This window comes from Sciurus carolinensis, chromosome 1 (assembly GCF_902686445.1).
Source record: "Sciurus carolinensis chromosome 1, mSciCar1.2, whole genome shotgun sequence".
Classification (NCBI taxonomy): domain Eukaryota; kingdom Metazoa; phylum Chordata; class Mammalia; order Rodentia; family Sciuridae; genus Sciurus; species Sciurus carolinensis.
In genome coordinates this window covers 173471775-173498786 of record NC_062213.1, presented here as the reverse complement: position 1 = coordinate 173498786, position 27012 = coordinate 173471775, and the positions used below count along the sequence as shown (strand labels likewise).

The window sequence follows — 27012 nt, the reverse complement described above, 5'->3', positions numbered from 1 at the left end:
CAAATGGAGTCATTTCAGTGTCACACAGAGGCTGATTTTTATAAACTGACAGAGTAGGGAGGGCTAGGAGAGAGAGAAAGAGAGGAGGAAGCAGATAGGGCAGTAGGGAGAGCAAGACTTTGCCACCTGCCTCTGGGTGGTAGTACACAGCCTCTGGACTCCTACATCTTTCCCCTGGTGAGGGACAAAAGACTGTTTCCCAAACTCCATCTCTTTAAAACTGCCAAATGTTCCACCTTGTTTCTTGGCTAAAGACTGAAGTCCTAAACACAACAGCTGATTTGTCCCAACATTTTTTTGCAGTGTGATCTCTAGGAATCTCTCACAGCCTCTCCTCTCCTTTGACTGCCTCCTCCCCTCCTGCCAGGCACCTCAACTTTCTGGGCTTCTACACTGCCTATAGAACAGACAAGGTCCCAGTCATCCCACTCCTGGTTTATTCCAAAAGGACTTAAAATCAGCATACTACAGTGATGCAGCCACATCAGTGTTTATAGGAGCTCAATTTACAATAGCTAAACTATGGAACCAACCTAGGTGCCCTTCAACAGATTAATGCATAAAGAAAATGTGGTATACACAGGATGGACTATTACTCAGTCTTAAATAAGAATGAAATTATGGCATTTGCCAGAAAATGGATGGACTTGGAGAATATTATGCTAAGCAAAATAAGCCAATCCCAAAGAACCAAAGGCTGAACATTTTCTCTGATATGGAGATGCTAATTCACAATAAGGTGTGTCAGAGAGAATAATGGTATTTTGGACTAAACAGAGGGGAGTGAAGGGAGGGGAGGGGTATGGGGGTAGGAATGACATTAGAATGAATTGGACATTGTTACCCGATGTGTATATATGATTATATACCTATGTAACTCTATATCATGTACAACCAAAAGAATGAGAAGTTATATTCCATTTATGTATGATGTGTCAAATGCATTCTACTGTAATGTATAACAAATTAGAATAGACAAACAGAATAGACAAGGCACATAGCAGGGGTACAGAAAATGTTCAGTCAGTGGAGGAACTTTGGATTCACTAGAAGGGTCTGACCTATAATTCCAGGATTGGAGACTTGGAAGAGTCTCTATTATTCATTTTTATTGAATGTTGGAAACCTTCCAGCTTCCAGGGTGTCCAGTCAGGTGCCAGGTTATTATATGGGGTGCAAGTGGCAAGAGGAGGAGAAGCCAAGTTGCTGTGTTTGGGAGGTTTTTAGAGAGACAAATTCACATAACTGAAAATTCAGAAAAAACACAGGGAGGAGTAAGATTGAGGGGCCTGGATATTGAGGGGAGAGGCATCAGAAGGGGTGGGGCTTGACTTGACTTTATAAGGAGGATTAAAACTCAGGCAAAGAGAAGGCCAGGCATTCTAGGCTGGGCAACAATGTGAACACAGCCTGAGGCAGGTTGTTCAAACATTTTATTTTCACTTTATTCCATTTAGAACTTGAAGCAACTTAGAGGACACTTAGTCAATAAAATAGTGCAAAAAAATGAAAAATCAGGACCAGAGGGAAAATAACTTGGGTTTGGAGCTTTGTACTAAGGTATTGCACAGTAGTTATAGTTGGATCTCACATTTGTATCTGAGCTTTCTGGTAGGTGTGTGTGTGTGTGTGTGTGTGTGTGTGTGTGTATGCGATTTATCAGTTTATCATTCTGCCATTCTGCACCCATTGAACAATTCATGAATAATGATTGGCTAATTCAATCAACACAAGCTTCTATCCTTTCCATTCGAAGTCTACAGCAGAAGCTAGCAGCACCTAAAGAATTGTCCCTTGTGGGCTTCAGTGGGGTACTGAGATATATACATAGATCTGACCTTGTCTTCGACGGCCGGATGCATATATTTCTAGGGTATTTTGTCTTTCTCTCCTAGCAGCAAAGATGGGGAGGGAATGGAAAATAGTGGGACCAGATTTCTGGGTCTGAGTGGCCAACCTGTACCTGATCTGGTTGGGCAGTTGAAGCTTTTGTGCCCTCTCTGACTCTTGGATGGATGTTGGTGGTCAGATGGGAAGCTTGGGCTGGGGCCTGTCTTCTTCCAGAATTCCACTACTCCCCATTCCCAAGTGTCCTGTGTTGCTGGCAGGGATGATCTGGGAAAGATGACCTACCTGACTATGTGCATCAAGGAGAGCTTCCGTCTCTACCCACCTGTGCCCCAGGTGTACCGCCAGCTTAGCAAGCCTGTCAACTTTGTGGATGGCCGCTCGCTGCCTGCAGGTGTGATGGGGTGGGTTTGTGGTGGTAGAACCAGAGTCCTCTGGATCCTCTTCCGAAGCCTCCTATATCATTGGTCAAATCTTTGCATCAAAGGGAAAGAACTCAGGCTTTGCATTCAGAGCCCTGGGTCAAACCAGCTTCACAACATATGAATAAATTCCTCTACCTCTAAGCCTCCACTTCTTATTATGTAAAATGGGGGTGAGGAGAATAGCTACTTTTCAAGGTTGTTGACAGGATTTAAGAGACAATGTTCATCAGAGCTCTCAAGTACCAACATGCATACCCAGGTTGTGTTCTAGACAACTTCAGGGAGCAAGGTTTACATAGACTATGATGTTGTACAGCATACAACATATACAGCAATCTGTGATGACTTTGTAAAGAGTGTGTAGCCCTCCACCCAGCCCAACACGTAGTACATACCAATGAGTGGTAGCTATTACTATTGATAATATAATGTTACGAATAAGAAACTTACTGAGAGTTCATTGAAAGCAGAAAGGATATTAAGTCCCTGTCTGTCCTACTTAATGGTAGGGTGGGTTTATTCCTCCTTTATTTCTTTCCACAAATGTCTGTGTCAGGAGCGTATCAGTGCTGGGACTATAGGAACCAGGCATTATGATGATCAAGGTACTTTGATGAGTGAGTGTGGACATGAGCTCACTGTCACTGGCAGAGGTCAGGCAGGGGCTAGTGTCCCAGATAGGGAGGTAGTAGAGGATTTAGGCCCTGTGTGGAGGTTGGCCTGGTTGTCCCAGAACACCTCATCACCAGGCCTCTGTTCCACCTACAGGCAGCCTGATCTCTCTGCACATCTATGCCCTCCATAGGAACAGCGCCGTGTGGCCTGACCCTGAGGTACTCCATCGCCGAGCCTTGGGGGTCAGACTGGGTGGGAGTGGCTATGGGGCTTATACTATGCCAGGACCTGGTGGATATTTAAGCAAAGTTTGATCCCTCAGGTTTTTGACCCCCTACGCTTTTCTCCTGAAAATATGTCTGGACGCCACCCCTTCGCCTTCATGCCCTTCTCAGCTGGGCCCAGGTAGGGAGAGACCTGGTATCTTCAGGCTCTCAGGGCTGTGGAGGGAGGGTGGAGGACATCATGGGGGAGGCATGATTATGGGTACTCTACAATGAGAGGGGCCATGCAGGGTGTGTGGATATTGTAATGCAGGGTAAGCTCCAGGGACTTTTTTGCTATTGTATTCCTGTCCTGGGGAAGTGGGTGGGAGGAGAGACCCCAAACTAGAATCCCCAGTGTAAATCTACTCAGCATGGGCTCCTTATCCTTCTCCCAAGATCTGTTTCTTAAATTGAAGCCAATTAATCCACCAGCCAGTCATGCAGCCAAAAATAGTTATTGATATTTGTTGGCTGCTAGGAGCACTGAATTTCACCAATCTCAACGCCCCATAGTGCAATGTCTCTTTGTGCTGCTCACTGTAGGAACTGCATCGGACAGCAGTTTGCCATGAATGAGATAAAGGTGGTCACAGCCCTCTGTTTGCTCCGCTTTGAGTTCTCTCTGGATCCCTCGAGGCTACCCATTAAGATGCCCCAGCTGATCCTGCGCTCCAAGAATGGTATCCATCTCCACCTGAAGTCTCTTAGTCGTGGGCCTGGGAAGTAGCTCTGTAGAGAGCAAGGCCCGAGATAACCTAGGCAGTGGGTTCTCTCTGGCCACTCCCTTCAGGGTTGATGTGGAGTGGTGGAGGCTCCCTGGCTTCGGGAGGCTTATAGTTTGGGAGGGGAGTAGGCACTGACATAGACAGCCTCCTAGAGGACAGTGCCACATCAACATGTATGTCTACAAATGCTTGCTATGCATGTATTCTAGAACTGATTCATTCACTCAACAAAATCAGCACCTATTTGCTTAGAGGAACTTTGTGTCCCATAATTGGCAATTGTTCTAAAATGTAACAAAACATACATTCCAGCCTTAGTAATTCACAGTGATGCAATGGAAGCTTTGCCTCCAGATTCATGGTAACACATGACTCGGGGCATTGTCCCTTCATTGAGATGTGTTTTTGTGTGTGTGTGTGTGTGTGTGTGTGTGTGTGTGTGTGTGTGTTTGGAATATAACAGACATAAAGAAAAATCATAAATAAAAACTGAACAAAATAATGGATGATTCTAAAGGAAACTCTCCCACGGACATTGAAGAATTTGGAAGATGGTTTCTCCACAGGGACTCCTAGGATGGGTCCCTGAGGCATCCCTGCCATTTTCAGTAGTGGTATCTCACAATGCTCTGAGCATTCAGAGTGAGGCTGGGGAAGGAGGGACTTTCTGGGAGAAAGAAAGTCCTTCTTGAATCAGGTGTTGACTTATGGGTGAGATATGAAGGTGCCAAGAAGGACTTTCAGGGAGGACCTCAAACTGGGAACCACATGAAGACCCCTGGGTGGCACCCAAGCTTAATTCAATTCACTTCACTTATCTCTGGATCTTTAGCTTTCAGACAGTTACCTGGTGTCAGCGGGGTTGATGACCCTCTGATGGCAGTAAACTCTGGTCCCATTTCAATATTAAGGGGAGGAACCTGTGATGCTTATCTGGGAGAAATGAGCTGAGGCCTCCTGACTCAGGCATATTTTGACCAAGACTCCATTACTAGTACTGACAGTCTCCCTGAGAGTACGTCTGTGAAAAACTGATCTGAGAGCTCTGGTGCCAGAGGGGAGGAGAGGCTACGTGGGGGAGGGAAGATGGAGGCTGGGGCTGATGGGCTTCACAGTTGACTTCTACTTAGTCCATCTAGTTCTCCAAACGTACCCCTCTGTCTCCTGTAATCCCGGGCACCCATCTGCATGTGTGCGTGGGTAGAGTGTGGAGTGTGTAACGGGTGTGTGTAGGAGTGGTTTACACGAGTGTCTCTGTGTTTGTGTTCTGGGAGATGTGTACGTGAATGTGAACTCAGCCTGGGTCTTGCCTATTACTTGAAGCGATCAGGGTCACTTTTTTGGTAACACACTTTTTTGGAATCTTGTGGGTAGAACACCTGTCCATGGTTGGCAAACCAGAATTCTGAGCTTCTGTTTTCCTGTGCTCTCTAAGTATGGCCAGTATGAACCCTCTGTATCACCTGATACCAGGGAACCTGCTAAACATCCTACTGTGACATTCCCAGCTCATTCTCCTGCCCTGACTCTCTCCTATCCCCTTAGTCAAACACCAAATGTCCAGCCCTTTCCTGTCCTTCTTCAGACCAGGACTGAACAGTTTAGTGACTTGGGAGGTTCAGAAACGAGGAAGGCAACCTGGGGAAAACCCCTTCCAGGAAGCAGAACACTGGATAGTGAGGAAGCAGAGGACTCCAGGGAGGTCTGTCTGTGGCATCCAGAGCCCTGAACTAGGAACGGTTCAAGGAAATGGGAACCTGTGCTCAGATCCAGCAAGAAAGGCACAGTCTGGTTTGAGAGAGGATGACTGAAGTAGGGACACCAGCCCAGGGAACATGGTGGGAGCACGTGGGGATATGGGTGCTGAAGATCCAGAGATAAGGGAAGCAGATGCAGCTGTGTGTGGGCACCACACAGGGGTCATCCCAGGGTGAAGAACACTAGCACCCAGGCAGTCACCAGATGTGGGCAGGGGCAATGAAGCCTCTCCTTGGGATGGCCAGTCATTTGCTAATCTGGACTCCTCCCGGCCCTTGCTGGAAAACTGTCCACTCCTGAGCCTCCTGAGGAGGTTTTAGTTCCTATGGGTGAAGATGGAGGCTGGGACTGGTGGGCATCAGGTGTCTGATGCCATGGCCTGGCTGGGCTCTCTTCTCACATCTCACTGGGTCTGTGAAGAGCAGGGTCCCCAGGCAGGTGTGTTGGTGCATACTTATGATTCCAGTTACTCTGGAGGCCAAGGCAGGAAGATTGCAAGTTCAAGGCCAGTCTCAGCAACTTGATGATTCTCTCAACATCAAATAAATAAAAAGGGCTGGGGATGTAGCTTAGTGATAAAGTGCTTCTGGGTTCAGTTCCTAGTACCACAAAAAGAAAATAAAAATAATAAAAAAAGAAGAAGACACAAAAAAGGTCCCCCAGGTCTCATGCCAGACCAGGACTACAAGTCTTTCCTGCTCAGCTCAGCTCAAGAAGGGCTCTAGCTGGGACCATTCCTGAAAAAATCTAGGATGAGGAACACACCTTGAAAAGAGGCCTGGTCTCTTCTCCCGGTAGGTTTAAGCCTGTCCCTCTGAGCTCCCAGACAAGAGAACCTTTCTAAACTCAGTTACTACATGGGATCCTCAGCAGCTAGGGGGCACCAGGGGTCACATGGGTGAGACTGCCTGGAGAGGTGGGCCAGGCAGGAGTCCTGGTACTACAGGACAGATGTCATCTCCTGTTCCTTCCTCAGAAAAGACCAGTCTCTGCCCTTCTCTCTTCCCCTCTATCTCCTTCCAAGGAAAGAAAGACACTAAATGTGACATTGGGAACTTTATTGCAGGGAGATGGAGAGGCATGTGTGAAAGAAAATCAGGTAGATAGGAAGCATTCAGGAGAGGTTTAGATAGACAGGTGAGGTGCCATTTGGGGAAGGACTCTGCTAGGTTCATTACTGGCTTCTAATGTTGCTCAAGTACTAAACTTTAGAACCCATGAATATTTTATCCCATACGTCAAAAGGAACTCAAGTTTTAATTAAGTAAAGGATCTTGAGATGAAGAAATTACATTGGATCACCTGGATGGGCTTGATATAATTACAAGGTTCCATATAAACTGGAAGGAAATGTGAAAACAGTAAGAGAAAGAAGTTTGAAAACTATGCTGGCTTCAAAGAAGGACAAGGGATCCAGTACAGAGGAAAGCAAGGAATGCAGCTTGAGACTGAGAAGTCAAGGGTAAAGATTCTCTCTAAACCCTGCAGAGGAAGGCTGGTCACATCCACAACTTCTCTCCGTGATGCCCATTTTGGATTTCTGATCCCAAAACTGTAAAAGAATAACTTTCCATTATTTTAAACCACTAAGGTTGTGGTCATTTATAGCAGCAATAGGAAACTAAGAGAAAAATGAGCAGGTGGAAAGGGGAAAGAGGTGGAGGGCCAGGCAGGCTGGAGTTAGGTGCAGTCAGGGATGCAGGCAGGTGGGAGATAGGCAGACAGACAGATAAGTAGGGAGCCTGGAGGCAGGTGAGAGGGGACAGGCAGATGGGAAGAAAGGCAGGCAAGCAGGTAGGAAGCAGGATGTGGGCGGATAGGCTGGGAACAGGAGCAGGTGATAAAAGATGGCAGTTTGGAGGCCTTCAGAGCCTGCTCTTGACCTACCAGGGTTAGTGGAGTTTTCTGAGACGCAGGTGGATCCCATTCTTGGACTTCAATACAAGTTGTGGTATGAGAAAGGGGATCCTGGTGGGATCTGGCAGCAGCTCAAAGCGGAGCAGGGTCAGGGCCACAGCCACCTTCATCTCATTCATGGCAAATAGTTTCCCAATGCAGTTCCTGGGCAGGGCAGGAACAATGAAGTGAGCATTGGTCTCAGGCCCTGTTCTGGGCTGGGCAGGCAGTGGTCCCTGAGCACCAGCCTAGAGATGGACATTCAGGGTCCTCTTCCATGGGGCCTGTCTGACACCTTTACTTACAGGTCACACATACCTCTACCCCCAAGCCTTGCTTCACACTTTCCTGATCTTTAACAAGGCTTACCACTGTTTCAGGGCTAGCTCTGACCGTACTTCTGCTTTCAGAGGCATGAAGTCTCTATTGGGACAGTGCTAATATTCTAAGGGACAGAGTCCAAGCACATGAATAACTTAAAGAATTAGTTTTTGGTTAGTACATTCCAGTTAGGAGGATCCAGGAACTGAGTTCCTCATAGGGAAGCCAGATATCAGTGAAGAAGCTCCTAGAGTGGGTAATGGTTTGGGGATCCTCAAGCTGCAGCCCCATCTGCCTCCCACAGACTGGTTAGGTTCCTGCCACTCTCTAACTCCCTCATTCCACTAGGATCTGTAGCCTTCTCATTACATTCCAGAAATGTCCCCATTTGCCATCTTCATCTGAAGGTTGAAGTCCTCTCCTGGACTCCTCTGGTATTGCTGCCTCTCTCCCTACATGCTGAAGCCTCAGCCCAACTCAGAACTTCCCATGCCTTCCATCATGCCCTCCATGTCCAAATGCCCAGGCTCCCTCCACACCTCTCTCTGGATTATTGCCTTACCCACCTCTTGCCTCTCTGGCCTCACTTCCTAGTTCAACTCATGCTGTTGTGATCACAGAGAATGTTCTCCTTCCATCTCTGCCTGCATACCTTAAAAGCTCAGATTAGTGGCCAGTTTGCCCTCACCCTTGTGCTAGCTGCCCCTCTCCCTCCCAGACCTTCAAGGTGCCATCCAAGCTTTATTTAAGGACACACCATAGTTCGGGGCCATTCTGGACAGTGCCAGGGATGTGGAATATTCCACAAACTGCTCATTGAGTGATGAGTGAGTGAAAGAATGAAGAAGGGAAAAATGTGTCTTAAGCATAGGTATTTATTTGTCTCTAGAGATTGCATTTTCTTTCTTTGAATTCTTGGAGTCAGGGACAGTATCTTTCATCTCTATGTTCCTGTCACCTAGCCTATATAGAACCTGACACATAGAGGCTGGCTTAATGATTTATTTTACACTGACTTAAGTTAATTAATGTCGCTTGAGTTTAAAAATTCAGTTCACTTGAGTTTAATAATAGAATGTAAAATAGAATGGAATACAATGAAAGGGAATACAGGTTTTGACCTAAAAATTAAACTATGCGACACTCTCCTGCCCTCTAGTGGTAGCAACATGACTTGCAGTTATTGTAGGAAGAAGTATTCAATCCTGGAATTAAATCCCAGAAAATCAATTTCTGGAAAAACAATTTGCTTAAAGCCTGTTCTGTGAAAGCTGATTTACCTTTTTTTTTTTATGGTGCTGGGGATCAAACCCAGGGCCTTGTGCTTGCAAGGCAAGCACTCTACCAACTGAGCTATCTCCCCAGCCCGCTGATTTACCATTTGAAGGATTCATAGGAGTATGAGCTGAGAAAAGCCCATTTTTACTAGCTTTTAATAAAATTTATATGATCTTATGTCTCACTGGAAGATTTTGGCAGCTTTTGTAGATGACCACAGCAGCCTTTTGGAGTGTATTGTCCTGCTGCTTCAGGGGGGCTTTATGTTGCACACACTGGGAACCTTTCAAATGCTATGTGCCACATACCAAATAGAGTGGCTTTCTCTCAAAGGCAGTTTACTGTCCTCATTTTTATGCTTTTTGTCTGAAGTTGGATTATAAGTATTTCAAGGTATGCAGATCTTACTTCACCTGTCAAATTGTGACAACTGGGAATGTTGTACAAGGAACATGAACATTGACATGCAGTCAAACATTGTGTTGGGAGAGACTGCAAATGCTGAGGCTAAGAAACCATACACCCTGGTGTGACACTTTCTTCAAATAGCTAACTTTTCAAGTATCTAACTGAAGAGTTGGCACATTCCAGGCTTTGGGAAAACAAACACTGGCAAAGTAGTCACTTTCTTCAGTGATCTGAGGATTGGTGACCCAAAACAGAAAGGGTGGTGGGCTGAATTGAGAATGTGTGGGAAGAGAGGGATTCATCTGGTAAGAATCCTGGCAACTGAAGTGAAATTTATAAGGGAATTTCTAATTCACAAAGTCATAACCCTAAAGTGAGAAAAACACCAGAACATGCTGATGTGTGGAACACCCACTGACAATGAAATTTGTCTGACTCCTGGGAAGGGCAGTGGATCAACATCTCCGTGGTGCGCCTGCCGTGGTTCTTTTGTGCACTGAAACATGCAAATGAGGTTTCTTTGCCATAAATACCAACAAACAATGCCATACCTGAAGATGCTGTACAGTAACTTAAGGGATCATAAACTTTGAGAAGATGCCCAGACATGACTCCTCTTTTCCCCATCCCATGACCAACCAGTACAGGACCCCTCACCTGGCTCCTCCTGAGAAAGGCAAGAAGGAGTGGCTGTGTCGGGTAGAATCGGGTGCAAACCGGAAAGGGTCATACACCTGCAGAGAGAGCAGCAGGACCAGGATAGATAGAGGTCAAGCTCCTGATTCTAACCCATGCAGGGACAGGATATCAAGAAGTGGGTGTAGAAGGAGGTGGTGTCCTCAGAGATCATCCCCTCCCATCCCCTAAGGACCTCCATACCTCTGGGTTTGGCCACACTTTTGAGTTGTGGTGAAGGCCATAAAAGGACAGTACGACTGGGACACCTGTGGGGCAGAAGAATGATTATGCCCATGGGGTGAAGCCCTGGTTATTCAGCCAGCAGGGGACATGCATGTACAGAAGGCCTGGTGCTCTAAGTCATGACTTTGAGCAGGATGCTCCTGTTATGAAAGATGTTGGAGGACTTGGCAAAGCACCTGAGTACTGGCAAGGAGCAGAAAACCACGAATCCAAGAGAGAGAAGCAAGAAAGCACTGTACCTTTCTTTTTGGAATAAATGTAGGAAGAGCTTATATTTTTGAAAGATTCCCACTGAGGAGTATACATTAATTCATTTGGTTCTCACAACAACCCTCCAAGGAAGGTGGTTGGATCCCTGTTTTTCAGATGAGGCAACTAAATTTCAGAGAGGAATTACCTATGATCACATAGGTAGGATGTGGCAGGGCTGGGATTCAGACCTAATGAGGTGTGAGCCAACAGATGGTTGGCTACCATGGTTGGGTTCTCATATCTGGTCATCAGCTGCTCTCTGCCATCAATCTGAGGGCTCCTGAGAGACTGGGTCACATCTGACCCATGACATGGAATTTGCTAACTTTCTTTATTTGCCTTGACAGGACTAAAGAACCACCTCTCCCTAGCCTCTGTCTGATACTTCTCTACCTTCCACATCTCAGGAAATAGAATTTTAGAGCTAAAGTCATGAGATACCACATCCAGAGGCTAACATTTACAGATATGTACCTACAATTATTTGCATTTCATCAAGTTTTCTACACATAATACCAAATACAGAGGATGATAAAAATGATGTGACAATGAGGACATGGAATGACAGGGATGCACATGAATCCTACAGTGTCGAACTAGCGTCTAGAGTATTAGAATCAAAGAACAACAGTGCCAGCAAACTAGAATTAACTAGAACATCATAAGACTAGAGATTCTAAAGAAGAAGGAACATTAGCTAAAGAACAAAAGAAGCTTAGGATGCTACTTTTGTGGACTATTAGAATCAGAAGGAAACTTATAGGTCATCTGGGCATATGTCCCATACTGGGAAAATATAGTTTAAGAGTAAGAAGCACTAATTTGCTGACAAGAAAAGGGCGGCAGAGACAGGTTCAGAACTGCTGAAGCACATGTGGATTTCTGATCTTTTTGTCTCTGGGAAAATCTTATGTGAATGAGTCTGTGGAGATCATACCTTTGGGTAAAGAACGTCCATCAGGGAAGGTGACAGGTGTTTTGAGTTCTCTGACAACAACTGGTACTGGTGGATAGAGCCTCAGGGCTTCCTTGATACACATGGTGGTGTAGGGCATCTGGTCCATGTGGTCCCTGAAGCGAAGGCCATCCTGAGGGGCAGGTGAGGCCCAGGATGACCAGCAGCTTGTCCTTACCAGAGGCAGAGCTCTCCCACCTCTTGACCTCTCACTCACCAGGTGATGGAGGATCCGTCCCCCAGGAGGCTCTGGACCTCCTCCCTGCACTTCTGCTGATGCTCAGGGTGTGTGGCCAGAGCATAGAAGATCCAGGAGATACCACTGGCCGTGGTGTCATGGCCCTCAAACATGAAGGTGTCCACCTCTGCACTCAGGTCCTTATTAGACAGGCTGCTTCCATTCTCCATCTGGGGAGGCCATGGATGAGAGAGCAGGGTTTGTCCCTTGCTCTGCTCCTGGGGAAAGTCACAGGCTTCTTTCCCACACACTCACTTTGGCAAACAGGAGGATGTCCAGGAAATCCAAGTGCCTCTTTCTCCTGACCTTCTCCAGTTCTTCTTCATCCTGCAGCTGAGCCTTTCTCTGCCTGATCACTTTATCTGTTCCACAAGAGCAGTTACCAGGCAGGGCTGAGAGCTACAGCAACCCCCAGAATCCCCATGTGCCTCCCTGCACCAATTTGGGTGCCCTGTAGAACTCAGGATGAGTGTGGTATGTGGGGCAGGGGGTCCAGCACCATCTGATGCAGGTCAAACCTCCCCTCTGGAATACAGCACATGGAGTATCTCTATAAGCTTTCGGGATGGGTCTCATCAATATCACCAATGTGATGGCACAAGTAATCTCTTGCACACTGTCTTGCACCCTAACATCTCAGCTCCCAACCCTTGCATTAGGAAAGTGCTCAGCATTTGTGTGTCCAAGGTCCTGCAGGAATGCCAGGGGACCTGGCTCTGCTTGAGGAGTTGTGGCCAGCTACATAGGCTGCCCCTGGTAAAGAAGAGGAAGCAAGGAGGAGACAGAACCTGTGTGCTCATGGGCAAGCTTGCAGGCACGGCGGAATGAGCGGCCATCAGAGGACAGACTGTAGATGATATCATTCTGGTGAAAAGCATTTCTCATGCGGTCAAAAAACAGGTTGTTCATGTCCCCAATGACTTTGATGTAGGACTGGGAGTTCCTGAGGGAGAGCATGCAGAACATATTGGACTGTGAAGAGATGTGAACTGCAGGCAGAGTGGGCTTTGTGTGGGGTTTTCCTGAATTGTGGGGACAGACAATACTGAGATACACATTACTTCTGCCTTACAATCCTTGTGACTAGGCTGCCACCTATATTGGGGATCAGGGTTCTGTGGCTGAGACAGGGTTGATTTTGGTCAGGAATTAGGGCTCAGCCTGGGGCTGGGGTCAGAAACTCTCTTTTTTGTGGAGGTGTTCATCCATACTGCCCTATCTGCCTCTCAGGTGAGTCCATAACAATTGGTAAAAACAAGGACTCTGTAGCTGAAGGGTGGTCACTGACCTGTCCAGCTGGACACTGCCTTGGTAACTGAAGGCACATTTCATGATGGAGTCCAGGGTCATCAAGGAGATGTGTTGAAAGATCTCCAGTGGGGAGTCCTGGTCGATGTGTTTCCCCCATTTGTCCTGTGGTGGGATAGGGGCAATGATCTCATTTTCCCTAGAAGGCTTGTGCATCTCCAGATAACCTGTTCCTTGTCCCTGACTTTAGAGAGCAGATGCACTCAAAATAGCTAAAATAAATGTTTGTTAAATGGTGCCTATATTCTCACAAATTATTTAAAAATTAAGCATAGCATTCTGTAATGTTTTGAATTTTGAGAGCCAGTTATAATGTTTTGTTTGACCATTAAAATATAGAGCTGAGCTCCACCTGAAGACTTAGTGGGACTGTAATATTAGGGGACAAATGTCTAGAGGCCAAAGAAAATGTAGGTTGCCACTATGGGCACTTCCAATGGACCATTAGGGACTTTGATTTCTGTTTATTTAATGAAAGTTTGCTGACAACAATTGGGTCAGAAATCAGAGTTTTGACTACATTAAGGTTTTATCTCAATCCCATTGGAAGGGCAATTATCAAGAATGCAAATGACAATAAAAATCTGGTGATGATGTGGAGAAAAAGGTACACACATATATTGTTGGTGGGACTGCAAATTAGCACAACTACTCTGGAAATCAGTATAGAGGTTCCTCAAAAAAATAGGAATAGATCTATTGTATGATCCAGTTCCACTCCTTGGTATTTATCCAAAAGATCTAAAATCGGCATATTATAGTGATGTGGCCACTTCATAGTTTATAGCAGCATGATTCATAATAACCAAGATATGGAATCAGACCAGATGCCTGTCAACAGATGAATGGATAAATAAAATGTGGTGTATATACATAATGGAGTTTTTTGGAGCCATAAAGAGGAATAGAATTATAACATTTGCTGGTAAATGAAAGGGACTGGATAATAGCATGCTAAGCGAAATAAGCTAGACTCAGAAAATCAAGATTGAGTGTTTTATCTAATATGCAGAAGCTAGAGCAAAATAAGGAAAAAGGGGAGGGGGCATCAGATATCAAAAAGATATAGGGAAGATCAGTGATGTAGAAGAAGGGGTTGAGAGGGAGGGGGAGGGATGGGAAAGGGGAAGAAATACGGAATGAATTTGATGAAATCATGCTATGTGCATGTATAAATACAACATAGTGAATTTCACCTTTATGCATATCTATAAAACACCAATCAAAATAAGTAAATAAATGAGCAAAAGGAAGATCAGTAGAGAAGAGGAAGAATAGGGGGAGGGAGGAGGGGAGGAAGAGGAAGGGGCACCAGTCACTGAAATGGAGTAAATTAAATTCTTTGCAAGTATGATTTTGCCAAATGAATCCAACTATTGCATACAACTATATTGTGCTAATAAAAGAATAAAAAGAAATTGGAGTTTTGATTGGAGTTGATGGCATGGCAGGTTGGCAGTGAGAATACAGACCTGGTGTTCATTTCATTGCATATATTACACAAGTCCATGCAGAAGCCCTGGGCCTTAGGTTAGAACCTGTCTGAGTGACATCCTGGCAGTTCTAGACTGCCTCTGAAGATGCCATTACCCAGATCAGCCAGTCCTGCTGTCTGGCATGATTGACTACTCCTCCAGTTTATTGTTCTGAAGACTTGGAAGTGGGAGATGGGGCCTGTATTCACCATGATGCTCTCTGACTTGCACCATAAGCAAAGTGTGGCTCTATCCTGATGCCTGGGTCCTCTCTGTCCCATCTACTTTTTAGGAACCTACTCTCACAGTAAGATCCTGAGAGTGTTATTTCATGTGACTGTGTCTGATTACTATCTGTGTTAGACAGGGGAATCTGAGTGTGTGCCTTGAGTGGGTGAGTGAAAATGAAAGAAAGAACAGACTCACCAGCATCACTCGGACAGAGTCAGCCACAATTCCCACATAGGGCTTCAGGATTTCATAGTGGAAGGCTGGGGTCAACATTCGCCGGTGCTGGAACCATGTCTGCTCATTCAACAGGAGCAAACCATACCCTGGACCAGAGATAGGTGTGTATATGTGTACAGAGGAGACAGAATAAGAGATACCCCTGGGATAATTAGGAGGTACTGTGGGGTAGAGCTGGAGAAGGCAACACTGAAGAAGGTTGAATTTCTTGGACAAAAGCAGGAAGGGCATGGTGCATTTCAGGAATGTGAATTTCCTAAATGGGCTGGTACATTGGCTATGATCATGAAAACTGTGAGATAAGGGCTGAAAAAGTGTTGGGAGCAGGAAAAGGAAGGATGTAATTGAATGTCAGCCTGGGATGTTTGGAGAAGAGATGTGACAGAAGTTGAGGAGGTATCATACCAGCATTAGGATGGAATGAGGGTCTGGTTAGAAGAAATGAAACTTGATTTGGGGATGGAATATTCCTTGGCCTGGTGTTCCTGCGAGTCAGAGAATGGCCCTGGGAAACCTAATTTAGACATACATACCAATCCAGGGAGCCAGGAATCTGTAGGTACCAGGTGCCTTTGGATCTGAAAGATTTAAAGTAAAGGTTTAATAGGAAACCAGGGACCAAACAGTGCAGTCCCAAGGTAGCTGCGGTTTAGACTGTATGCTGCCCAAGTTCTCAATGACTGTCAGTTGGCAATTTGTTCCCTCCCATTTCCTTTTCTGTGCTGACAGTCAGCTGGGTCCAGGGAGGCAGCTCCATAGATCAGCAGCTGAACGCCTCCAGGACTGTGATGAAGAGTCAAGAAATAGGCCCTGTCCTCAATGCCAAAGAATAAGAGAGAGATTTATGGTTTTTCTTCAATGGATAGTGGCTTAGTCATCCTGTGACCCAAGACAGGTGACAATTTAGAGATTTCAAATCCAAGTTGGTATGGATATAAAGTTTATTTTTTGGGTCTGGGGCAATTAACCTAACAGATCGCCTCAAGATTTGATTTAAAAAGAAAGACTAAAAAGTTGAAAAAATTTGGCTCCACACAATTGTGTTAAAGCTTCAGTACGGACTATTATTGGCCATATGCTGGGTTGTGGCCTGGGTAAATGGTTCTCAGTGGCTAGGATTGATGGTTGAAGCATCACTCTGCTCCGGAATTTGACAGATAAGGGGCATATACAAAAGAGGGAGGAGCTTCTTTTGCCAGAATGAGGTTTCTCTCACCTGATCTCCCAAGAATCACCTTCATGTAGTCAGGGTCATAGATAACGATGCGAGCTCTGCTACCCCAGAACCAGCGGGGAAAGGCACTGGGGAACTTCTCTGCCCATGACAGAGTCTGTTGTAGCTCCTGGTCCTTTTGGAACTGTCACCAAAAGAAAGAAAAATGAGCCAAATATTTTGTTTAGGTCTAGTCCTTGCAATGGAGCGATGATCTGGATGACCACAGGGACATAGCAATGGAACCTGGAGCTGTTTTTTGCTACCCTATCTGTGCTGTCTTCCAGAACCCTGGTGTCTCCCAGGACTTGCTCAAAGCTGGGATCCTTTGGCCCTGTAGGATGGAGCTGTTGGCATCAGAGCCTCATTCTTGACAAGAGCTCCATTTCTTCCTATTCCTCTTAAGTGTGTTTAATGCACAATCCCTTGCTGAGCCCCTCTCTGTGCTCCTGGCTTTGTGCCTTCCACCCCCAGGACTGTCAGTATAGGGGGCTGGTACTGCTCCTCCACAGCCCTTTGGTTTCTCCTTTCTCTCCTTTTTCCTGTGACTCTGAATACCTGTGCCAGGCTCTGTGCTGGGCACTGAGGTACAGCAAAGGACCTCACAGTGCAGGGTGAGTGGGAGCTAAACAGACCTTATTTAATAGGGCAACTCAAACATCAGTCTCCCTCATCCGGAAGGCGTAGTGCTTCTGTCCCACTCTATGATCATCAGGGTTTCAGGCCCTAAAATCACCCATTTTGAAAATTCCGAGTCTTTGGCAAACCTAGCTGGTTGGTCCCTCCAGTTGACATTACCCGCCCACTGCAGCAAAGTGAGCTCTTTTCCTGTGGTCTGAAGCCTCCTGAGGTTCTTTTAAAGTCACCAGACAGCATAATTCCTCAAGGGAGGGGTTCCATAAAAATCCAGGTAAGATTGGGATTGGGCACTGATGGCATTTAGTGACTGGGGCAGGCAAGCATCTAAAAGACTGATTCTTTGAGAACAGCTGAGGGAGATAGGGTAGTCAGCTTGGAGAGGAGAAGACTCAGAAAGTGCCAACCATAGTCCTCCAAATTCAAGGCTTCCAGGACAGATGTCAGATCTGCATGGTGATGGAGTGAGGGACAGAGCTGAGTAACAACAGGACAGGTTGTTTCTTCTTCTTCTCCTCCTCCCTTCTCCTCCTCCTCCTCCTCCCCTTTCTCCTCCTCCTCCTCCTCCTCCTCCTCCTCCTCCTCCTCCTCCTTCTTCTTCTTCTTCTTCTTCTTCTTCTTCTTCTTCTTCTTCTTCTTCTTCTTCCTCTTCCCCTTCTTCTTCTTCCTTTCCTCTTCTTCTTCTCCTTCCTCACCTCCTCCTCCCCCCTTTCTTCTTCTTCTTCTTCTTCTCCTTCTTCTTCTTCTTCTTCTTTCTTCTTCTTCTTCTTCTTCTTCTTCTTCTTCTTCTTCTTCTTCTTCTTCTTCTTCTTCTTCTTCTTCCCCTTTCCCTTCTTCTTCTTCCTCTTCTTCTTCTCCTTCCTCACCTCCTCTTCCCCTTTCTTCTTCTTCTCCTCCTCCTCCTCCTCCTCCTCCTCCTCCTCCTCCTCCTCCTCCTCCTCCTCCTTCTCTTCTTCTTCTTCTTCTTCTTCTTCTTCTTCTTCTTCTTCTTCTTCTTCTTCCCCTTCCCCTTCTTCTTCTTCCTCTTATTCTTCTCCTTCCTCTCCTCCTCCTCCTCCTCCTCCTCCTCCTCCTCCTCCTCCTCCTCCTCCTCCTTCTCCTCCTTCTCCTTCTTCTTTTTGGTACCAGGAATTGAACCCAGGGTTTCTCAACCATTGAACCACATCCCCAGCCCTACTTTATATTTTATTTAGAGACAGGGTCTTGCCGAGTTTCTTAGGGACTCGCTAAATTGCTGAGGCTGGCTTTCATCCTCCTGCCTCAGTCTCTTGAGCCACTGGGATTACAGGCATGTGCCACCATGCCCAGCAGGGTGGGCTTCTTTTGAAGGAGTGGGTTTCTGGCACTGGGATGAGCCCAGCTGGGAGGTAATCTGGGTGTTCCTCAGATACCAAGTGCATGCAAGAGGCTTTGTCCTGTGGACTTCCTGGCCAGTCTTTGGGCTGCAACCTCCCTGCCCTCCTACTCCCCTTTCCATTCTTTCCTACCTTGTGCCCAAAGAGCCAGTGGGAGGGCGGGGATGGAAACTGCTGGAAGGCTTTGAGCAGCCACTGCCTGTGCAGGTAGAACTGGACAACCTTGAAGAACAGCAGAAGCAGGCCAAGCAGGGAGGCCAGCTGGAGGAACCCTGAGATTCCACCCAAGAGTCTGGTGAGGCTCAGTGCAGAGACACCCATGGTGCAGAAGCTTCTGGATCAGTCACTGAATGTCACTGTCACTGAACCCTTGACTTCCACTACTTATATTCTGGGAGGATCTCCCCACCCACCTGGGGGAGGGAGAAAGATGAAGGCGGAGTTTGACCTCAGAGTTCAGAGTTAACTGGAACCATTCACACAATTCACCCTGGGAGACAGAAATTTTTGGTCAGCTGAAAATGGTAACGGTCATGCACACATCCATTTTCCCCTCTCTATATTATTTTTTGTATATATTTATGGGGAATAATGTGATATTTCAGTACATGAATACAGCATGTTCTGATCAAATCAGGATAATTATCATTTCTTTATTCTTACATACTTATCATTTCTTTTTTTTTTCTACTGCAAAAGTTTTATATTTTACCCATCAAACAAGGTTATCACACAAAAATAGCTATTCTGCTAAAACTGTTAAAAAGAGGGGGTCGCCATGCCCTGGGCCTCTTCCAGACTTCATGGTTTATTAAGGTTGCCTCAGCAGAGAGTTCCTTGAGTTCACTCAGCAAGTCCAACACCTGCATATTTACATCTGAATTGCCAATGCCAAGTTCTCCTGGTAGGTGGTGAGTGATCATCAATTCACAGCACCTTAGTACTACTGCTGCCAGTCTCCCTCCAGGTGTATCCACTTCATGGGCAGCTGGTGCTGCCTGGTGTCCAGGGCTGTGGGGAATGAATGTCTTGTACTGCTCCTTGAAGCATTTAGCCACTGCCTGGGAGGACCGAGCATGCTCTGGGCTTTGGGCACATCTACCAGCTCCCGCTTCCTCTAATAGAAGTCTTAGCCTCAGCTCACAAGCCTTTTCCTGTAGCTTCTCCTTCCTTGGCACACTATCAATAAATTCTTTTGTGCCTTTTCTTTGAACTGAGTGAGGCTGTTCTCCATCACATGCTTTCTTTGCTTTTGTGGAGCAGGTCGGGTTTCCTTCCGCCTTTACTCACCTTCCACTGGTTTTTAACCCCTCTGCTGCAGGAGCCTTTTGGGTCATGTTCTTCTTGTACTGCAAGTAAGGATACTCGACCATTCTCTGATCTTGCACTCTTTTCCTTTTGTCTTGGTGCCAGTGGGGGTGTTGGAAGAGATCATGGAAGGTTGCTCAGCTGCAACCTGAGGAATCCTCAGAATCCCCTCTTCCACTAGAAGGCTGGCTCTTCAAGCTATTGTTTCTTTCTTTTGGGAACCTTTGAACTCTTCTACTTATAAAATATATAGTCACCCTGCTGTGCTGTAGTGGTACCATCTTTCCTAACTGTAGTTCGGTATCCTGGTTCTGAACTCCCTCGTATCCCTCTTCCCCTCACCCTTCCTAGTCTGTAGTGACCACTGTTTTACATTCTACTTTTATGAAGCCAGCTTCTTAGCTTTCACATTTGAGTGAGACAATGTTAGAGTCAGGCCCCTCTAGCAGGTCTGGTGTATGGAATATTCACAGCAGGAGGAGTGGGCACTCTCAGCTTCTGAGGGTCCTGAAAATATACATCACCAGTGAGATGCATTGACGGGCACAGGTGTGGTGTCAGTCAATTTCTAAGGGCTGCACACATGCCTTCATGGTGAGTTAGCCCAGTGGGTTATTCAGAGGGAGCTTCCTGGGTGCTTATCAGGGCTGCTGGTGGGTGGAAAGGCCACCAAGGTTCTTGGTGGGATGTAGTCTTGGCTCAGCCACGTAGGGAAGGCTGCCTGACTGCTCTGTGGTACCTTATGAATTTGGATGTGGTGACTGGCAGCATCATGGGACTACACTTGAGTGGGGCTCAAGGTGCTGTTGTTCAGTAGAAGCTTGTGTAGTGGAGGACAGAAAATGGGAGGGGCTCTTTCTTTGGGGCAACAAATCAGTGCAGATTCTCTGACAGCTCTGGACACCATGTGAGGGTTGCAGGCTTATCCAGTAGCAAATTCTTCAGGTGTCAGAGGGTTTAGTGGGGACTGCTGTGGGTCTCTTATTTACCCATTATTTACTGTGTGAAGTTTAGGTTTTATCTTGTGTGGCGAGATATGGTGGTAGGAACTGTGTGCTGCACTTCCTTTTTTACAAAGCCATCCTGGGTATATAGGCTCTGTGTGGTCTCCATCATGACACTACTGTACTCCTACACTCTCCTTAAACACTCCAGTGAAATGGGAGTATTGTTTTCTTTGCTTTGATCCTTGTTCATGGAGGGAAGTGTGCCCAGTACCTCTAATCTGGCATTCTGCTAATAACAATCCACCAGGCACTTCCTGAGAACCAGGTAGGATGTAGGTAGTAGGCACAACAGTAATAAAAATAGACAAAAATCCTGACTTAAAAGAATTCATAATTTAGTTTACCAAATATTCAGTAAACATGATTGGTTGAACTATCATTCTTATTTTAGTGATAAGAAATTGATGGCAGGGTGGCAAAGTGATTTTTTTAAAAAGGCAAATGACCATTGATAGTCTGTGGCAGGATTAGAATCTTTCTCTATTGAACTATAAAACTGCCTCCCCCAACAACTTGTGAAATGTCCCCAACAACCTTCACCATTATCTTTCCTAATAACAAGTAATCCATTACATAAACCATGGGCCTAGATGGTTTTATGTTTGTTTGTTTGGTTTTTTTTTCCTTCTTAATCCTGGGCTCTGTAAAAAGCAAGGGTAAAAGGGCATGCATTTATTTACATCCCATTTTGCTGAACTTTCCTCTAATTCTCTGGTTATTTTCCATCCTTATCTTTGTTCCTCTTCCCTAACTTGGGACACTTGAACCTTGACTTGTACCTTACTTGGCTCAGCACTTGCTTTTCATCTACAGGATAAGGGACAGTAATGGGAAGACATGTGGAGTCGGAGTCTGGCTTTGAATTGTGGTTGTGGGTGTTTCTGGCCCTCTCTAAATCCCAAATTCTTCTTTTTAGTTGAGCTCATAATATGATAAAAGCTAACATTTAGTGAGAAGAGAGTATACTAAGGGCACAGAGCAAGGAACTTTACCTGCTTCTCCTCACAACAACAGAACAGTTAAAAAGACAACAAAAAAACCCCTCCTATTATAGATGGAAATATGAGGCAGAAGCAGGTTAATTGCTTTCTTAGCATCAACCAGTTGATAAGAGGTGCTGTTAGAACTCACCCATCAGTCTTGATCCAGAGATTTAGCTGTTAGACATTAACACAAAGGAGATGAGGCCTAGGTTGAGCCTCATTACACTCCACTGGGCACTTACCTTTCACTGAAGGTCCCAAATGTTCAAGGAGGTATTTTGTGTTTGCTATCTTTTATCCAGTGGTCTAAGTAGCAGGAGATGTGATGGATTATCTAGTCCACATATGAGCATAAATTCAAGCCTCAATATACAAGGTAGCCCCCGTGAGATGTAGGGAAAATCATGTGATTAAACATGTATAGTCATTGAGAATGGTGTTCATGAAGAATTTTGAAGGATGAGTAAAGATTATAAGAAAGTGATAAAAAGAATATAAAACCGTATATAGATTATGAGCTTAACTCTTACAAAAACTTTGATTTTCATCATCACTATTTATTAATACATAAATACCTTGATCATTTATTTTGTATTCAGACATTTCAACCAAAGACTTTTGCAAAGTTGTTACTGGGTATTGTATGTCCTTATGTTTCCCACTGCATGGAACAGAAGTCTGTGCCTACTGATCCTGGGAAATAAATACTGACTAATTTGGTGAATGAGGGAGAGAGGGAATGGATAAAACTCTGGTGTGACTGGATTTCCATCTCCACCAGACTAAATTCAGATTTGGATGCCGTGGTTTATAGTAAAATGAAATCAATATTTTCCCTCTCACAAGCTTCCTGGTTGAGTTTATAAGCAAAGAAAGGCAGAAGAGAAGCTGTGGATTCTGATGGGGTATCTTGAAGCAGGTATTGCTTTGGGAAGTTCATCCCAGGCTTTACTTGTTTTCTTTTAAAGCCAAGTTTGATGCTGATACAATTTTGCTTATATTACTTACTCTTAATCCTCTACAAAGGCTGAATCTAGCAGAAAGAAACATTTTTATACAAACAGCTTTGTTCAGATATAATGTATATGCCATAAAATGTATTCATTTACTACACTTTTTATATTAATTCTTAAATTTTTTAATTATAGGAAACATATAGAACATAAATTAGATGCTTCTACCAATTTTTATTGTATAGCCCAATGGCATTGATTACAATTACAATGTTATACAACCATGAAAAGTTCAAATTTTTCATTATAAACAAACAGAAACTTTGTAACTGTAAGGCAAAACCCCCTGTTCTTCCCTTCTCCAGTCCCTGGCCATCTCCAGTCTACTTTCTACAGTCTACTTTTTGGCTTTATGAATTTGCCTATTCTACTATCTATTGGTGGAATCATGCCATATTTGTTCTTTTATGTTTGACTGTTTTTCACTTAGCATACTGTTATCAAGGCCATTCATGCTGCAGCATGTATCACAACCTAAGTCTTTTTTGTAACTGAATGTAATTCCATTGTATGTATGTATCACATTTTGTGTGTTCATTTAGCTGTCATGGAAATTAGGGTGTGTTCTATCTTATGTCTACTGTAAATAATGTTGCAATGAACACTGGCTTACAAGTGTCTGAATCTCTGCTTTCAATCCCGTTGGAATTCCTTCGTACTGGAATTGCCAGGTTATATGGAAACTCTATTTTCAGCTTTTTTGGGAACCACCAAACTGTTTTCAAATTGGATATGCCAACTTATATTCACTTGCAATGATGCATCAGAGTTCCAATTTCTCCACATTTTGCCCAACATTTATTATTTTCCATTAAAAAATAATTACAGTCACTCCAAGGTGTGTCTCATCGTGATTTTGCTTCTCATGTCCTTAATGAGTAAGGATGTTGAACATTTTTAAAATGTGCTGTTTATTGACATTTACATGTCACCTTTGGGAAAGTGGCTATCAAGAACTTTGCACATTTTTTCAATGGGTTATACTTTTGTTAAGTTGGGAGTTCTTTATATATCCTCTTCAGATTTGAAATTATTTTCTGTCATTCAGTGGGCTGTCTCTCAGTTTTGTTCTTTTTGTGTGTGTGTTCATGTAGGCAAGAATGCAATATCATTCTTTTACATTTGGACATTCAGGTTTTTCCCTCTAGCTGGCAATGCCCTTCTCTTGGATCAATGTCAGGTTTCCACTTCTCTTAACTTTCTGGGACCTGAACATTGACATTTTTGCTTGTAGGATTGAACTTGAGCTCCCTCTTTCACCCATAGGACTAGGGGTAGTAATGGGAGTGAGCTTCCAGTGTCCTGTGCTCTCTGAGCCTGGCCTCAGAAATATTCCCTGGGACTTGTCCTATCCACTTTCCAGTTATGTCCCAGGGTAGGTGGATGGAGCACTGTACTTGTACTTGAGGAGGCTCAAGGCCCAGGTCAGCTTCTTAGTTCATACGTAGCCAGTAACTTATCCTCTTTGTACCTCAGTGTCTGCTTTTATAACATGGGGTAGTAATTCCTTTCCCAAATACCCCAGAATAGCTCTTTTTCCAATAACTTACTGCTTTAACAAACATCATTTTTTTTTTTTTTTTGCCTTATGGTCTAGTGGGTAAAGGAAAAAAAAAAAAAAAAAAAAAAAAAAAAAAAAAAAAAGCCAAAAGCCAAAATAACCATACAATTAGACAGGATAAACGTACACTGGGAGAATGAAATGTCCACCAGATATAGAGAAGACTAAATTACAGTGGGGTCTGGAAAGACAAATAGGCATTCACCAAGTGGGGGATGCTGGATGGAGGAACAGTCAACAACAAAGTCATGGAGAGGAAGGATGGGGTCATGTTCTTCTTCAAGCTCTTCACCATCACTTTTCTCCTGATTATCACCCCCAAAGGTCAAATCCCCCAAATGCAGAATGAAGTGAATAAAACAGAAAGTGTATTTCAGGAAGAATTCCATAAAAGCTAGATTTCTTAGGTGCTGAGTTTGCTTTTACTTAATCCCTTACCCATAAGCATACTTTTTCTTATCACGTTCCATCTTTGCCTTACTTCACAACGAGTGATTCATTACTCAATCCAGGGGCCTGGAGTTCTGCTCTTTCCTGAATCCTGAGCCCTTTCAAGACCAGAGGGCAAAGGGGCATGCAACTATTTACACTTCATTCTGCTCAACTTTGCCCTTGTTCTGAGGTTACTTTTCATCCCCAAATATTTGTTGCATGAATTAAATAATGAAACATGAGGTATTTAGGAAGGGGAATGTTGTCATGCCCACCCTCCCCCACCAGGGCCTCTTGAACATCGACTCTTGCCCCACTTGGCTCTATACTTGCTTTCCACCTACTGCATGAAGGATAGTAGTGGAATGTTATGTGGAGTCAGAGGGTCTGACTTTCACCTGTGTTGATGGCTCTTTTTTAAAATCTCTGAATCCTCAGTTCCTTTTAGTTTGGCTTATAATGGGGTAATTGCTATCATTTAGTGAGTGGGAAATATATATATATATATCACAAATATATATATATTATACAAATATATATATATATTATACAATATATAATATATATATATCATATATATATATTATAATATATATATATATCACAAAATCATATCCACACAGGATAAGATTTGAATTTTTAAAATATGTTAAGAACTCTTTTTTTGTGGGTGACCTAATATGTGGTCTATTCTATTTCATTCACTGTTGAGAAGAATGTGTATTCTTCAGTAGTTGAATGTAAAGTTCTGTAATTATCTGCTAAGAACATTTGACTTATCGTGTTAGTTAGTTCTGATGTTTCCTTAAAAATTAAAAAAAAAATTTCTCATAGCATAGGTAGGAAGTCTAAGGTAGAAAGAGGATGGCTGCTTGCCCAGCATCACCCAGTTGGTTAAGAGGAACAGACTGGAGTTTAATCCAGTTAGTCTGCCTCCAGAAATTTGACTTATAAATTTTAATGATTTAAAAATCATTAGTGTAAAAGAGTTGATGATTGGGTTAAGTCAATATGATAACTCCCCAAATTTCTGGGGAGCATTACATGTTTTCTAAGTTTCTGAGAAGCATGAAGATGTGGCCAATTATGAACTTCATATTTTGTCATAAATACAAGCCTCACAATCCAGTGAAGCTGCTGTGAGAAGGTGCGTGGGAAACCATGTGAAAAAATATAGACACTACTTGAAAATGATGTATATGGAGGAATTTGAAGGATATGAGCAAAGCTTGTAACAAGCACTATTAGGCCTAAAGGAAAAATAGGCTCCAGTACGATAATAGTGGGGGATTTCTACAACTCCCTTTCATCAATGGGCAAATCATCCAGACCAAAAAAAAAAAAAAAAAAAAAAAAAAAAACCAAAAACAAAAACAAAAAAACCCACAAAGAATACATATTCTTTTCATCAAGGGATGGTACTTTCTCTATAATTGACCATACATTAGTTCACATACACAAATACTCTTAACAATTTTTAAAAAAAATCAAATTATATCCTGTATCTTCTGATCACAATGGAATAAAACTAGAAGTCAACAATGAAAGAAATTTTAGAAATTAGACAAATGCGTGGAGACTGAACAACATATCTTTGAAAAAAATGGGTCATTGAGGAACTCATAAGAAAAATTAAAAATTTTCCTGAAACAAATGTACATGGAAACATAACATATCAAAACTTGTGGGATGCTGCAAAAGCAGTACAAAGAGGGAAGTTTGATGGGATTAGTACCAACATTAAGAACAGAAAAATTTCAAATAAACAACCTAATGATGCATCTTAAGGACTTAGAAAATCAGGAACAAACTAAGCCCAAAATTAACAGAAGGAAATAACAAAGATCAGAGCACAAGCAAAGATAAGAATACAATATAAAATGTAAAAGATCAATGAAACAAAGAGTTGGTTCTTTGAAAAGATAAATAAAATCAACAAACCTTTAGTAAGACTGCCCAAGAAAAAAAGAGAAGATTCAAATAAAATAAGAGATGAAAAAGGAGCCATTACAACTGAAGTCACAAAAATACAAGATCAGTGAATGAATGGATAAGGAAAATGGGACTATTTGAGATTATTTTTAAAAACTGTATGCTAACAAATCAGAAAACCTAGAAGAAAGGAACAAAATTTGGCAAATATGACCTAACAAAATTGAATCATGAGGACATAAAAAATGGTTCTGCATATACAATTTAATAAATATAATATACCACATTGAAAGAATGAAGGACAAAAATCATATGAATATGATTATGAATATGCAGGAAAAGCATTTTACAAAATTCAGCATTCCTTCCTGATAAAATTTGAACAGAAGGATCACACCTTAACATAACAAAAGCT

At 43.7% G+C, this 27012-nt stretch overlaps 2 protein-coding genes across 3 annotated transcripts in view; one reads left to right on the top strand and one right to left on the bottom strand.

Moving 5' to 3' along the window:
• Positions 1-14113, top strand: part of LOC124963612 (cytochrome P450 4B1) — a 28546-nt gene extending 14433 nt beyond the window's left edge. For both annotated transcript variants that reach the window (XM_047523405.1, XM_047523413.1), the window contains exons 9-12: positions 2109-2242; positions 3042-3106; positions 3211-3293; positions 3698-14113. In XM_047523405.1, the coding sequence (XP_047379361.1) occupies positions 2109-2242; positions 3042-3106; positions 3211-3293; positions 3698-3881 (466 nt within the window). In that variant the 3' untranslated portion in view covers positions 3882-14113. The remainder of the gene's footprint in view (positions 1-2108; positions 2243-3041; positions 3107-3210; positions 3294-3697) is intronic.
• Positions 6681-18708, bottom strand: LOC124963626 (cytochrome P450 4A11-like). The gene is made up of 13 exons (XM_047523422.1): positions 18494-18708; positions 16374-16515; positions 15691-15735; positions 15116-15243; positions 13195-13319; positions 12695-12849; positions 12162-12268; positions 11886-12076; positions 11651-11784; positions 10420-10484; positions 10198-10274; positions 7525-7698; positions 6681-7189 (listed from the first exon to the last, which is right to left on the bottom strand). Exons 1-12 carry the CDS (start codon positions 18680-18682, stop codon positions 7530-7532), a joined length of 1527 nt encoding a protein of 508 aa, XP_047379378.1. The 5' UTR covers positions 18683-18708; the 3' UTR covers positions 6681-7189; positions 7525-7529.
• Between the last annotated feature and the right edge of the window lie 8304 nt (positions 18709-27012).